This window comes from Mytilus trossulus, chromosome 3 (genome assembly GCF_036588685.1).
Source record: "Mytilus trossulus isolate FHL-02 chromosome 3, PNRI_Mtr1.1.1.hap1, whole genome shotgun sequence".
Classification (NCBI taxonomy): Eukaryota; Metazoa; Mollusca; class Bivalvia; order Mytilida; family Mytilidae; genus Mytilus; species Mytilus trossulus.
In genome coordinates this window covers 13,435,409-13,449,781 of record NC_086375.1, presented here as the reverse complement: position 1 = coordinate 13,449,781, position 14,373 = coordinate 13,435,409, and the positions used below count along the sequence as shown (strand labels likewise).

General features: G+C 29.7%; 1 protein-coding gene across 2 annotated transcripts; it reads left to right on the top strand.

The window, feature by feature from the left end:
• Positions 1-40: 40 nt before the first annotated feature.
• LOC134710191 (seipin-like) lies at positions 41-13,699 on the top strand. Of its 2 annotated transcripts, none has more exons than XM_063570420.1 (8): positions 41-302; positions 2,252-2,327; positions 3,306-3,381; positions 3,699-3,766; positions 5,977-6,111; positions 6,757-6,854; positions 7,366-7,577; positions 11,025-13,699. In XM_063570420.1, exons 1-8 carry the CDS (start codon positions 91-93, stop codon positions 11,183-11,185), a joined length of 1,038 nt encoding a protein of 345 aa, XP_063426490.1. In that variant the 5' UTR covers positions 41-90; the 3' UTR covers positions 11,186-13,699. The 2 variants fall into 2 exon arrangements, with proteins under 2 accessions (XP_063426490.1, XP_063426489.1); XM_063570419.1 differs by having other exon boundaries at positions 3,699-3,772.
• Positions 13,700-14,373: the final 674 nt, after the last annotated feature.

The window sequence follows — 14,373 nt, the reverse complement described above, 5'->3', positions numbered from 1 at the left end:
ATTTTAGAAAAAAATGAGTCCGAAACTAAATAAATTTTAAGGTTCAAAGTTCGAAAAATTTCAGATGTAAACAAAGCAAGAACTTTCGCAATGATTTTGATGTTCATAAGAAACACCATAGACTGGTTTCAAGAAACAACAAAACAAAGTTTTTTCAAGTTAAAAAATGCAGTAACAACAATTATCATTGTGATATTTGTATTTATAATTTTACTATGGCTGTCAGTTTTCATGTATGGCAGTTTTTATTATTCTTATATGCCAACCGAATCATATATTCTTCCAGTTCATCTCAACTTTAGGTAATTTTTTTATATTGATGCAAGCATAGAAGTGTCTTAGATAATTGTGCATCCATTAAATAAAAGGATGCATGCATGTGTAGCTGCGGAACCGTAGGTAATATAATTTTGACTTGAGCGGACAAATTCTGGGTACAAGTCAAATCGGCACCTGGTCAAATCAGCACCCATTGAAAAAGTCAAATCAGCACCCATTGAAAAAGTCAAATCGGCACCTGGTTAATTCTGCATCTAGTCAAATCGGCACCAATTTAAAGTCAATACGGCATCCAATAATATCTGATATAACATATGGGACTGGGACTATTATGCTTAGTAAGTAATTTAAGTATACTAGCATAATAGTCCCAGATATATATAAATAATTCTAAAAATGTATAAATTCGATCATGTTCTATTTTCGGGGTTGGATTTTATTACATTGTTTTGATAATTTTTCTTTTCAATTATAAAAAAGAAGATGTGGTATGATTGCCAATGAGACAACTATCCACAAAAGACCAAAATGACACAAACATTAACAACTATAGGTCACAGTACTGCCTTCAACAATGAGCAAAGCCCATACCGCATAGTCAGCTATAAAAGGCCCGATAAGACAATGTAAAACAATTCAAATGAGAAACTAACGGCCTTATTTATGGAAAAAAATAAACGTATAACTTTTTATCAAGTACATAGTACATGTAACACCAGCTTTTGTTTCGCATATTTCTGTCATATTTTTACAACTATTAAAATTAGAATTTAAACCATTCAGGTATTCTCATTTCCATTGTGAGGACAAGGTTATAGTATGAAATGTCAGGTTAAAGTATATAAATTTGAATTTAAAGATTGAATTACAACATTTTTAAAGATAAAGTTGTATCACCTGGTGTAAGAAAATGTGTGCCAAAAAACTTATAACAAATTATAATTTGTACAAAGTTACATCTTGTACACAACATATATATTAAACAAATTTAACATGGGTGCCGAATTGACTACATCAAGTGACGATTTAACCAGGTGCCAATTTGACTAGGTGCCGATTTGACTATACTGGGTGCGGATTTGACCAAGTGCCGATTTAACCAGGTGCCGATTTGACTAGAATTCGACAATCTATGGTCAGGAAATAGTAAAAAAATAATGTAAGGACCTAAGAGAGGTGGTTCCACAGCTTATGTATGTGGGACATGTTTCCATTAGGATGAACAAAGTGTGAGGGTAGAAGTACGGTACTCTTCATGACGAATGTCGGAATGATGGTAAAATATTTGTTAGAATAATGTTTACAATAAAATTTTAACTCCACTTGACACTAATGGTAGCTGTGAATTGAGATTTGTTGAATGACCATAAAAACTAAGGCTAATTTGACACTAACAATAAGCAAAAAAGAGAATATTGATGCTTGACATTGAAGGACATTCATACCCTTGCACAATTTATATTACTATTTCCTAGTCCTTACTTGATATCACACACACTGTAACCGTTTGATTTCAAAAGAGAAAATGCCTAAAATTGTTTGAATCAGAAAAGCTTGCAATTGAGACAAATGACCAAGTTTACCAAATGAAAAAACAATATTTTTTTCTACCAATTTTGAGACATCATTCTCAAACTTATAAATACTATGGAACAGAGAACATTTAAAATCTTCAAAGGCCATTTCCATTAAGTAAATGGATTTCATATGCTATCCTTTGTTACAAAATGTCTAGCATTGTGTTAGGGATACAGAAGACGTGAAAGTTTCATTAATCATTCACAGGTTTTATGTTTTGATCTTGGTTGAGTAATGAAACTGTGTACATTGTTTATTCTTTAACCTACAAAAATATAAATACATTTGACCTTTTACCTTTAATTTTTTATGGGAGATTGAGTTGTTGATTTCTTTATTAATGTAGAGATGTTGTTATTAAGATTCAGAACTAATAACATTTACTCAATTTCAGGACATGTGATGTTGGAATGGGTGCTTGTTCCTTTCCATCAGCTAATATATCCCTGTTAAAGTATGGTCAAGAAAATGTAAGTCATATGCTATAACTTCAATGTGAAACATATGAAATAAAACAAAAATGATCTATAAATAAAGAACACATGAATACATTGTAAAAAAAAAAAGAATAAATATAAAAAAAATCAATACTGAAAATACTGGTAACTGTATGTTACTTTATCTACAAGTTATACATTTTCCATTCGATCTTACTACCTTAATAGTTATAATTAATGATCATGGACTCGATTGGATACTTAAAAATTATTTGCCAAAGCCCATTGATGTCATGTAATAATGTAGCAATGTCATATGCTCAAGTCTACCTTGGTCAATTGCAATTTATCCATGAAATGCACACAACTTCATTCATACAATCAAACAACTATTCCAACATTTTAAATGTGTAAAAGTATAAAATACCAACCATTTCATTTTAATTTATATTCTCAACAAGACAACAAAAAAATATACTGTTATATAACAAAATACCATTCTTCAATATATATATTTTCTATAGGCATATCAAACAATGTCAAAGTGAGGAACACAATAATGATTTGCAGACAAACAAAAATCACTCCTCCATGATATTAAACCTATTGCATATATAAACTGGAGAAAAATTGTGGTATGATATTTCCATGGTATAAAGTTGTTGAGTTTATGGAGAAGATATGCTAAGGGTGTTATCAAAAACCATAACTTCAACAAAAAATAAAAACAAACCACCAAAACCAAGTGTTTAAATTTTATTATACTGTTTTGGGGATATTTCAACAACTAAGAAAAAAGTCAAAGGTATGTAGAAAGTATGGATGATAGATTTCCAAAGTAAGCTCCATCTAACAGTTCAACTTAGAAATGGAAAGGAATATATCATAATCAGTACAACTAAAATTTAGAAGAAATTACTATTTCTTGGCTGATATTGCTTTAATTTACTTGCATATGATAAGGTTATTCATTTTGTTTGAGGTTTTTCATCAACTTTCTATTTTTTGTAGATGTTTGTAACAGGCCAGTTGTACAGTATTGTGTTAAATTTAGATTTACCAGAATCTAATATAAATAAAGAATTAGGTTAGTATCATAGGATGGACAAAAAGGTGTTAAGTTTCTATTGGCCAATATGAATGTCTCTTTAACAATTATTCTACATCAAATACATTTTAAAAATATTGTTGAAACAATGGAATACTGTGGCTTCATTATTATTCGAGGGATAGCAACTTTCTTGAATAAATGTAAACAATGAATTTAAATGTTCTACGAAGTATCAATTTGTAACAGTCTGCAAAACCAGAAAATCTAATATACTCATAAATGCAATTTTTTTCTCAATCCACCAAAAAAAAAATGAATCACCAGTAATCTTAAATCTGTGTTTATTTTTGTAGGAATGTTTATAGTAAAGTTACAGTTGTATAATAAGAAAGGCGAGAGTTTGTCCTCGGCTACTAGATCAGTAAGTGTAGGTGTATGTACTTCTACTAATCCTTGCACAATAATAACACGGAAGACGCAAATCTGATTTATTGTATTAAAGGAAAATAAATTGCCCCTCGCAATCAACTAAAATAAATCAAATTTTGAAACTTTGTATTCATTTATGTAATTATGATCCTATTAACATTCAAACTGACCTAAATTTAGAAAAAAAATGATTTTATTTTCCAAGAAAAAAAATCATGCTCCTTAAGCATTTATAATGTTTATCAGGAAGTTTTTAATTCATTCTTATAAATTTTCTTATGACGTTAAATATTTTGGTTTTTACAATGAAAATGTATTAATCTGTTAATGATTCTACTGTTCAAAATTATTTTATCAACAAAATAAATATTTTAACCAAAGCAACATAATCAGGTTTGTGTCATATTCATAACAATCACTGTATTTCTTCTATTCTTAGTCTTAGCATGTATTTTATCTTATTTAGAATTCTTAAGCATCAGTAGTATGACTATTTATAGATTTATGTTAAAAGGAAAACAGTGATGCTTCAGTTAAATGGCTGTTAACCTTCAACACTGCACTGTTTTACTGACTAACCCTACATTAATCATACTCTCACACTTAACCATTCTAACCATAAGTCACTAGAACCATGTAATATGCTTTCAGCCAATAAGGTTAGGCTTTTTAATGTTTATTTATTTTATTTGTTAGGTTATTTTCCATTTTATTAGGCCGGGTGTTAAGGAATTGCAGAATACAATATCAATGTGGATTTGCTGATAAGAAGTTATTTACCAGACTGGAATGAAACATTAGTTATCATTATTTAGTAAAAGCTTGCATCTTACAAAATTAATAAAACATTGCATCAATTAAAAAGATTACAACACTGTATTGTTTTTATAGGTGTAGAGCGACCTTTTAATATTCTATGCTTTAGATTCTTAAATAAATACTATGTTCTTTTTTTAAGATATGACCTAACCATTGCATGTAATTTAAAATTATAATGTGTTAAAATATATTTGTTACTTTGACAAGATGTGTTGAGATGATGATTGTTGTAGCAGTCAAGTAAGTCTTGAATATCAATAAATAATTTAATTTTGGGTGTACCACGTCTTCTGATTGGCCTATGTCATTTTGTTATCAGCCCAGAAACATAATTTAGTCATGTGACTGTGACGTCATCAACGTTTTTTCATGGTTTTCTACGGTTTAAAATGGAATTTAGAATTAAATTATAAGAAATGACTGTAATATATTTTCGGTCTATTCGAAATGACATAAAAAATGTGGTGCACACTGTTAAGTAACCCACTACGCACGTTTTCCATTGTGCACCAAATTTTTAATGTTATTTTTTCATAGACAGGAAAAATATTACAGCCATTCCTTAAATAACCAATAATCAATAATTGGGCATAGGATTTCAATGGGCATGATTTTTCTATAGTTTTTATGATATCAATAATCATACAGATGTGTCATCATGTGTGTATATATCAATGAGACAACAGGCTTAATACCACAAAAATTGACATTTGATGGCTAATGTCTAATGATAACAAATAGAGAGGAAGATAAGTACATGTATATGGAAATGTCTACTCAGATTTGTTTTTTTAACTCCTACTAAATTTTCTATAAAAGAAGAGAATGCATTCATTTAAAAAAAACCAGAATAATCATATAGTCATATACGTGTAGTACCTAATAGAGTTACTACATAAGTTTTTCAAACAACATTTAACTGTTGACAATCAAAATTTCCTTTAGATAAGATTTCAGGATCATATCATATCATCATGTCGGAGTTTCTTTTTGTAATTAGATTATTTAAAGTAATTTTAATTAGATAGCTGCTATTTATTTATTTTTTAAGAATAATGGGAGCAGAAAATGTATAAACTCAAAAAAATCAATTGTGTGTTAATCTATTGTAAATATATATTATCTCTGTAGTAAGACAAACTTTTTAATGCAATAATACAGCTACTGTAAATTCAGAAATTATTGCTTGCATTTATTATTGCGATTTTATCATTTTAGACTAAAATTGGATTAAGTTTTGCATTATTGAGAAAAATCCTGTTTGATTCATATAATAAATTTCTAAATGCGAGTTTTAATTATTGAGATGATAACCCTGGAGCATTTTTCGCAATAATAAAAACATCGCAATATATGTTACTATTTTGTTTCTTCTCCTTACAGACCATGCTTCACTACAGATCTGAGTTATTACGAGTCCTGGATACCTTTGTCTTCTCTCCTCTGTTATTGTCAGGTTTTGTAGAACAGAAGCAGATGTTGACGATAGAATTCTTCTCTAATTATGTGGATGATGCAGTAAGTTATGGGTCTAATACCAAATCTTCTTTTTTATACTAGCATTTTGCAGTTTTATGAAAAAAATCATTACATTAGATTAAAACAATCAAAGCATGAATATACAACTATATATACCAACGAAGATGTGATATGATTACCAATGAGACAACTCTCCACCACTGTGACCAAATGACAGAAATAAAGAATTATAGGTCACTGTACAGCCTTCAGCAATGAGCAAATTCCATACGGCATTATCCATAGTCAGCTAGAAAAGGTCCCGAAATGACAACTGTAAAACAATTCAAATGAGAAAACTTACAGCCTAAATTATGTACAAAATATTGAAGGAAAAACAAATATGTAACACAACATCAAACAAAACCTATCAAATTACTGGCTCCTGACTTGTGCAAGACGCTTTAAATGTTTTCATCTTTAAAAATTGAAATTTTTGAATTTTTTACCAAAAAAATAAATTGCCATGAATATTTAATATTTTTTAAGAAAAAATATTTTATTTGTTTATTTGTGCCTATTGGACTATGGTGTTCTGTAAATTATTACATAATTCCTTTTATGGAATTCTGTAATTGAATGCCAGCTACCAGTATATGGTGTACAGGGATACAAAATTTAATGTATATTATTCTATACTTACAGTACAATCCAGCTGTTGGTATTATAGTAGAAATTCAGAATCTACATGTCCAGTTGTATACAATGGTACTTAAGATGTATGCTAAATTTACAGGGCTGAGGTAAGGTATAGATATAGGAAATAATACATCAAACATTTTTTTATCTCCCACCTAGTGGCATTATATTTTACAATCTGTGCATCTGCCTGTCCCGCTTCAAATTAAAGTTTTTGATGAAGGTATTTTTTTATTAAGTTAAAAAGTCAAAGTAACTCGAATTTTAGTACACATATTCTATATGATATGCTCTTTCTAATTTTAATGCTAGATTAGAGATCATTTAATTTTTTATCCCATTTTCATGATCCACTGAACATAGAAAATGAAAGTGCAAGTGGGTCAACTTTAGTTTGCCCCGACCGAATGTTACAAAACTTAAGTTATAGATAATCCTTAAAGCCACAAAACACAGATCAAATAAATTTGGTTGGCATCACCATTCTAGAGTTATGTCCCTTTATAACATCATATAAAAGCTTGAGCATCATCTGTGTCCCATGAACAAATTCTTCATTTATTTATACTCTATTTATAGATTTGTTGTTATTGTATTATATGCTTTATATTATAGGTATTTTCTTTATCACTGGCCAATGATGTCTGCTCTGTTTGGAATCTCCTGTAATTTAGTTATGTTGTTGTTTATTGCCTTGTTGTCATGGTATCAGTGCTTGTCAACAAAAAAATCTAACAGCAGTGAATACAATTCATATGATGATGATTTTGAATCATTGGAAGAAAGAAGAAAAAGAATACGGAAAATGATGGACAAAGAAAAAGAAGGTAATGAAAAATTAGTCCCTGGACACCATTTGCAAGTATGGTCTTGAGAAACTATAATAGCCCATCGAAAGGGGATGATAAATGGCTGACTTGTGTTAAGAGAGAGCCATATCTCTTGCGTATAAATGACAGCCTTGTATATTTCAAACTAGAGGCTCTAAAGAGCCTGTGTCGCTCACCTTGGTATATATGTGAATTAAACAAAGGAAGCAGACAGTTCATGACAAAATTGTGTTTAGGTGATTGTGCTGAGTTTGTACTTTACTGAACATTCTTGCTGCTTACAATTATCTCTATCTATAATGAACTTGTCCGTGTAGTTTCAGTGGAAAATGTTAGTAAAAATTTACAAATTTTATGAAAATTGTTAAAAATTGATTGTAAAGGACAATAACTTCTTAGGGGGTCAATTGACCATTTTGGTCATTTTGACTTATTTTTGAGTCTTAAATTGCTGTACATTATTACTGTATACAGTTTATCTCTATCTATAATAATATTCAAGATAATAACCAAAAACAGTAAAATTTCCTTAAAATTACCAATTTAGGGGCAGCAACCCAACAATGGGTTCTCTGATTCATCTTAAAATTTCAGGGCAGATAGATCTTGACCTGATAAACAATTTTACCCCTGACAGATTTGCTCTTAATGCTTTGGTTTTTGAGTTATAAGCCAAAAACTGCATTTTAACCCCTATGTTCTATTTTTAGCCGTAGCGGCCATCTTGGTTGGTTTGCCTGGTCACAAAAAACAAATTTTAAACTAGATAGCCTAATAATGATTCTGGCTATATTTGATAAAATTTGGCCCAGTTGTTTCAGAGAAGAAGTTTTTTGTAAAAGTTAACTAAGATTTACGAAAAATGGTTAAAAATTGACTATAAAGGGCAATAACTCCTAAAGGGGTCAACTGATCATGTTGACTTATTTGTAAATCTTACTTTGCTGAACATTATTGCTGTTTACAGTTTATCTCCATCTATAATAATATTCAAGATAATAACCAAAAACAGTAAAATTTCTTTAAAATTACCAATTTAGGGGCAGCAACCCAACAATGGGTTGTCTGATTCATCTGAAAATTTCAGGGCAGAAAGATCTTGACCTGATAAACAATTTTACCCCCATGTCAGATTTGCTCTAAATGCTTTGGTTTTTGAGTTATAAGCCAAAAACTGCATTTTACCCTATGTTCTATTTTTAGCCATGGTGGACATCTTGGTTGGTTGGCCGGGTCAAAAAACACAAATTTTAAACTAGATAGCCTTATAATGATTCTGGCTATATTTGATAAAATTTGGCCCAGTAGTTTCAGAGAAGAAGGTTTTTGTAAAAGTTAACTAAGATTTACGAAAAATGGTTAAAAATTGACTAAATAAGGGCAATAACTCCTAAAGGGGTCAACTGACCATTTTGGTCATGTTGACTTATTTGTAAATCTTACTTTGCTGAACATTATTGCTGTTTACAGTTTATCTCCATCTATAATAATATTCAAGATAATAACCAAAAACATTAAAATTTCTTTAAAATTACCAATTTAGGGGCAGCAACCCAACAATGGGTTGTCTGATTCATCTGAAAATTTCAGGGCAGAAAGATCTTGACCTGATAAACAATTTTACCCCTGTCAGATTTGCTCTAAATGCTTTGGTTTTGAGTTATAAGCCAAAAACTGCATTTTACCCAATGTTCTATTTTTAGCCATGGCGGCCATCTTGGTTGGTTTGCCTGGTCAAAAAACACAAATTTTAAACTAGATAGCCTAATAATGATTCTGGCTATATTTGATAAAATTTGGCCCAGTAGTTTCAGAGAAGAAGGTTTTTGTAAAAGTTAACTAAGATTTACGAAAAATGGTTAAAAATTGACTAAATAAGGGCAATAACTCCTAAAGGGGTCAACTGACCATTTTGGTCATGTTGACTTATTTGTAAATCTTACTTTGCTGAACATTATTGCTGTTTACAGTTTATCTCCATCTATAATAATATTCAAGATAATAACCAAAAACATTAAAATTTCTTTAAAATTACCAATTTAGGGGCAGCAACCCAACAATGGGTTGTCTGATTCATCTGAAAATTTCAGGGCAGAAAGATCTTGACCTGATAAACAATTTTACCCCTGTCAGATTTGCTCTAAATGCTTTGGTTTTGAGTTATAAGCCAAAAACTGCATTTTACCCAATGTTCTATTTTTAGCCATGGCGGCCATCTTGGTTGGTTTGCCTGGTCAAAAAACACAAATTTTAAACTAGATAGCCTAATAATGATTCTGGCTATATTTGATAAAATTTGGCCCAGTAGTTTCAAAGAAGAAGTTTTTTGTAAAAGTTAACTAAGATTTACGAAAAATGGTTAAAAATTGACTAAATAAGGGCAATAACTCCTAAAGGGGTCAACTGACCATTTTGGTCATGTTGACTTATTTGTAAATCTTACTTTGCTGAACATTATTGCTGTTTACAGTTTATCTCCATCTATAATAATATTCAAGATAATAACCAAAAACATTAAAATTTCTTTAAAATTACCAATTTAGGGGCAGCAACCCAACAATGGGTTGTCTGATTCATCTGAAAATTTCAGGGCAGAAAGATCTTGACCTGATAAACAATTTTACCCCTGTCAGATTTGCTCTAAATGCTTTGGTTTTGAGTTATAAGCCAAAAACTGCATTTTACCCTATGTTCTATTTTTAGCCATGGCGGCCATCTTGGTTGGTTTGCCTGGTCAAAAAACACAAATTTTAAACTAGATACATCAATGATGATTGTGGTAAAGTTTGGTTTAATTTGGCCAGTAGTTTCAGAGGAGAAGATTTTTGTAAAAGTTAACGCCGGACAACGGACGCCAAGTGATGAGAAAAGCTCACTCAGCCCTTCGGGCCCGGTGAGCTAAAAAGGGCAGGGTAATGCCGCTACAAGGCAGCACTTGCATCTGCAAAGGGATTAATATAAGTTGCAATAACTTGTTTCCCAATCCACTATTAATAAATATGTATAAAATTTGTCTCAATGTTAGAGATTGATGGTCAGTTATTCTACTTGATTGAAAACCACACTTCCTCTCATTACCCATGTGTAAGCTCACTATTTCACAACTGAATATGAAATATCTGATTTAAAAGAAAAATGCAAAATATTCAAATTGTATGGTTGTTCAAAAACTAAATTCTCTGATATTTGATATGTTGAAATGATTTCACTAAAAAATCTAAGAGTAGAATCCTGGATTCATATATATATGTAAATGATATGGTACTATTAACAGATAATATTGCACATATTTATTTTATTAGGAAAATAGAATAATTATGACTTTCAAGTTTCTAAACTGACTCTTTTTAAATCATATTATTATTGATTGTGTAGATTGTTAAGGAAAATTGTTAAATAATGTTTTCTATTTGGATTGACAATAATTGATAATTATTTTTACAGATAAAAGACTTTCTACATCCAAAAGTTTGCCCGAGTTTGGTGAAACAGAGACTTTAGGTGGAGAAACGACAGAAGAACTGTTACCTGATAGTGATAATACTTCTGATTCATTCCTACGTCATAGGCACATAAAACATTCGGATCAAGATCAGGATTCATAGTATTTAGTTGTGTATTTCCTGTCTTATTACGTAACTTGTATTTTTGAGAAAAGGAGAAAATATGTTGTAATTATACATAAGGTTAGCTAAGATAAAAAAAATGCCATAGCCAAATAAGATATTAGCTCGAATGATAAAGTCCATTTCAGTAATTGACTCCAGCACTCGAAAGGGCCTTATCATATACTGTAAATTCAGAAATTTATGCGAGGTTTTCACTATTGCGAAAAATGCGACTGAGTTGTAAACTCAATAATTTAAACTCGCATTTTGAAATATTTTATATAAATTTAACAGGATTTTTCTCAAAATCGTAAAAATCAAAATCGCATTTAAGTCTTAAAATGATAAAATCGCAGTAATAAATGCATACATTAATTTCTGAATTTACAGTATATGGAAAAATCATGTTGTGAAATGAGATTTTTAATGGCGATCTCTGTCTGCATAAAGTTTTAGAGATAGGTAAATACAGAGCCAATGACAAATGATTGATTGACACCTTAACCTTCTTTAAATATCTCTGTAAGATGTCTTGCAGCAAATCCTTTTTGTGATAAGACTGTAGCTCAAATCTAGATACATTTGACAAGAAGGATGAAAATATTTGGCTCAGTGCAGTCGGTGGTGGTGGTTGAAAATAATCCTGAATCCTTTTTTGGCCACATGACTATAATAAACATAAACAGTAGGCAAAAAAGCAGTATTTTATTTTAAGATTTTTATTCAACATATTTTCCCTTTTCAAAAGTGTATGAGTAACATTTATGGTGTTCAAAATTAAAGGCATTTTACATCAAGAATGTGTTCTGTGATAAGTTATTTTCCCGGTAAATTGTTATATTTTGATTGATGCTAAACCATTGTTTTGTTGATTGATGTGTTTATGTGTATGTGTAGATAAGAGCTTTTATCATTGTGCATGTATGTGTTGAAGTCTGATTTAATTAATCATTAATGTATCTTACTATTTTCTTGCCAAATGACATTTCTGTATTGTAATTGTAGTTTAAAAATACATTAGTAGTATTTAATTCCAGTCTCCTTTAAGTAGGTACCAAACACATTAAATCAAATTAATTTGGCAAGTTTAATATTGAAAGTTTTTTGACAAAATATTTAATTTCACCATTTGACAAAAATATAAAAATTTCAGTACCACATATAATGTACTTTATCGGCTAAATTTCATTGGATATACAGCAGTTTTACAAACACTTATTTTGATTATTGAGAAGCTAAGTTTTTCCTTAAGAATAGAACGTGATTAAAACGTTCAGGTGATTTTACAGCGTTTTCTCCATGTCATGTTATGTACCACCTTATTGGTTAATTTTATAATAAAATTTGATTTACTGAATTGTAAAGTTTCTGTCTGAATGTGTTGATATTTTTTTTTTGTGTTCATGTCAAAGCTTCAAATTAGTTAATGATATTCATTTTCTGATTATTATTGATAGATGCATTAATGTAAGATTTCATTTTACCACCTTTTAAGGGGTGATAACTCACAAATAATTCTATTTGTGAATCACATACTTAGGGTGCATTTGTTGTGTTATAACTGATTTTTAAACCACACAATAAATCATCAGTGACCAAACCTGACCTGATACTAGTTTGAATGCAACAAATATGCTCTGAGTGTTTTACACATTGTGACTTGGATGGACACTTAATTCATTGGCATTCATACTTCTTACATCTATCTAAGTGTTTTGTTAATTAATTTTCTGACAATCATGGTTCCAAACCAGAACTCCATTCTTTTCTTATTTGTATAAATCCACCATTTTATGTATTTATAGTGATTTATTTAAATAAAGTGACAATAATTTCATATCAAGACAACATTTCATACCTTCATTTTACATATTTTGAAAGCCATGTGTAAAAATTGATCTGCATGAAACATGCCCTTTTAACTTTTTCTTCCTGTGTGTTCTCTTTTTGGTGTTTCTATACCCAATTCAGCTTAAATTAAACATAGATTTAAGCAAAGAAGTATGTTAGTTTTGAAAAGATATTTTTAGCTATATTTTATGACTATATGCTTTTATACACAGAAATATTTGTGTAAATAAATAGCAGGTACACTGTTCTTTATTGTTCAGTATTGTATGCAGTTACTCAAACCATTGTTTTATTATATTTGTTTATTGCATCATCTGCTTAAATGAACAAATGCATGTTTCTCTACCTTTTGTTTTATTTCATTTAAAAAGTATAAAAATACAATTAAATTTGCTGCAATTGTAAATGAAAATTAGTGATATTAATGCTAAAAGATGGTATGCACTAATAAGCTTCCCATTTGAATCCCATTTACATCAAACTAGTTTAACAGATGTTCCCTGTTAAGAAATGCTTAACCATATTTAAACATATTAATTGCAGCAAATATCATGTGCAATAAATGTGATATTTTGTTATTTTTACCACCAAAAACATGTATTTATTTTGTAACTGTTTGTTTTTTTATTTTGTGCAATAAAACCAATTTAGAAAACAAGATTTGTTTTTTTTAATTAATAGCTGATCTCTGAGAAAACTGTGCACCATTTTAAAACCATTAGAAAGCAACTATTTTAAAAGATTTGTTTTTTATGTTGTTTGTTGGAAGGTCCAATGGATAAATAGAACTTTGAATGTATTTCAATTTATATCTGATTGTGCTATTTATAGAACCATGTGTCTATACAAGTCAGAATATTAATTTATATTAACATGATCTTAAAGTTTGTCATCAAGATATGTTAAGAAACCACAAGTAGATAGGTCAAGAAGCAGTGATAGTCAACTATCTTCTATTAGGAGTTATTGCCCCTGAATTACCATTTTACACATTTTTGAGGAAATAACAATATTTAATAAAAATGTTCAACAATTAAGATCTACAAATACATCAACATATTCAAAGGTGTCAATTGACACCAGAGAAGATGTATTGCACTTAAAGATATTTCTTTTTTCATTGTTTTTTTTTTTTTTTTAGTTTTAGCTCAAACAGTAAAGAATCAAAAAAAGAGTTTGATTTTACAAAAAATTGATAGCCAAATTATTGCACTAGTTAATTGCATTTATTACCATTTAATGACGTTAGATCTTAATACAAGACCTAGTAAATGTCTCAAAAATGATCTCCAAATAAGCAAATATAACTGATTGCAATAAGAAGAAATAAATGG

What these genes read in the sequence shown, in the direction of transcription:
- LOC134710191 (XM_063570419.1), top strand. Translation starts at nt 91, where the DNA reads ATGATTTTGATGTTCATAAGAAACACCATAGACTGGTTTCAAGAAACA. An exon ending in GCTAAATTTACAGGGCTGAG is followed by an intron (nt 6,855 to 7,365) that starts GTAAGGTATAGA and finishes TTTATATTATAG; the next exon opens with GTATTTTCTTTATCACTGGC. An exon ending in GATGGACAAAGAAAAAGAAG is followed by an intron (nt 7,578 to 11,024) that starts GTAATGAAAAAT and finishes TTATTTTTACAG; the next exon opens with ATAAAAGACTTTCTACATCC.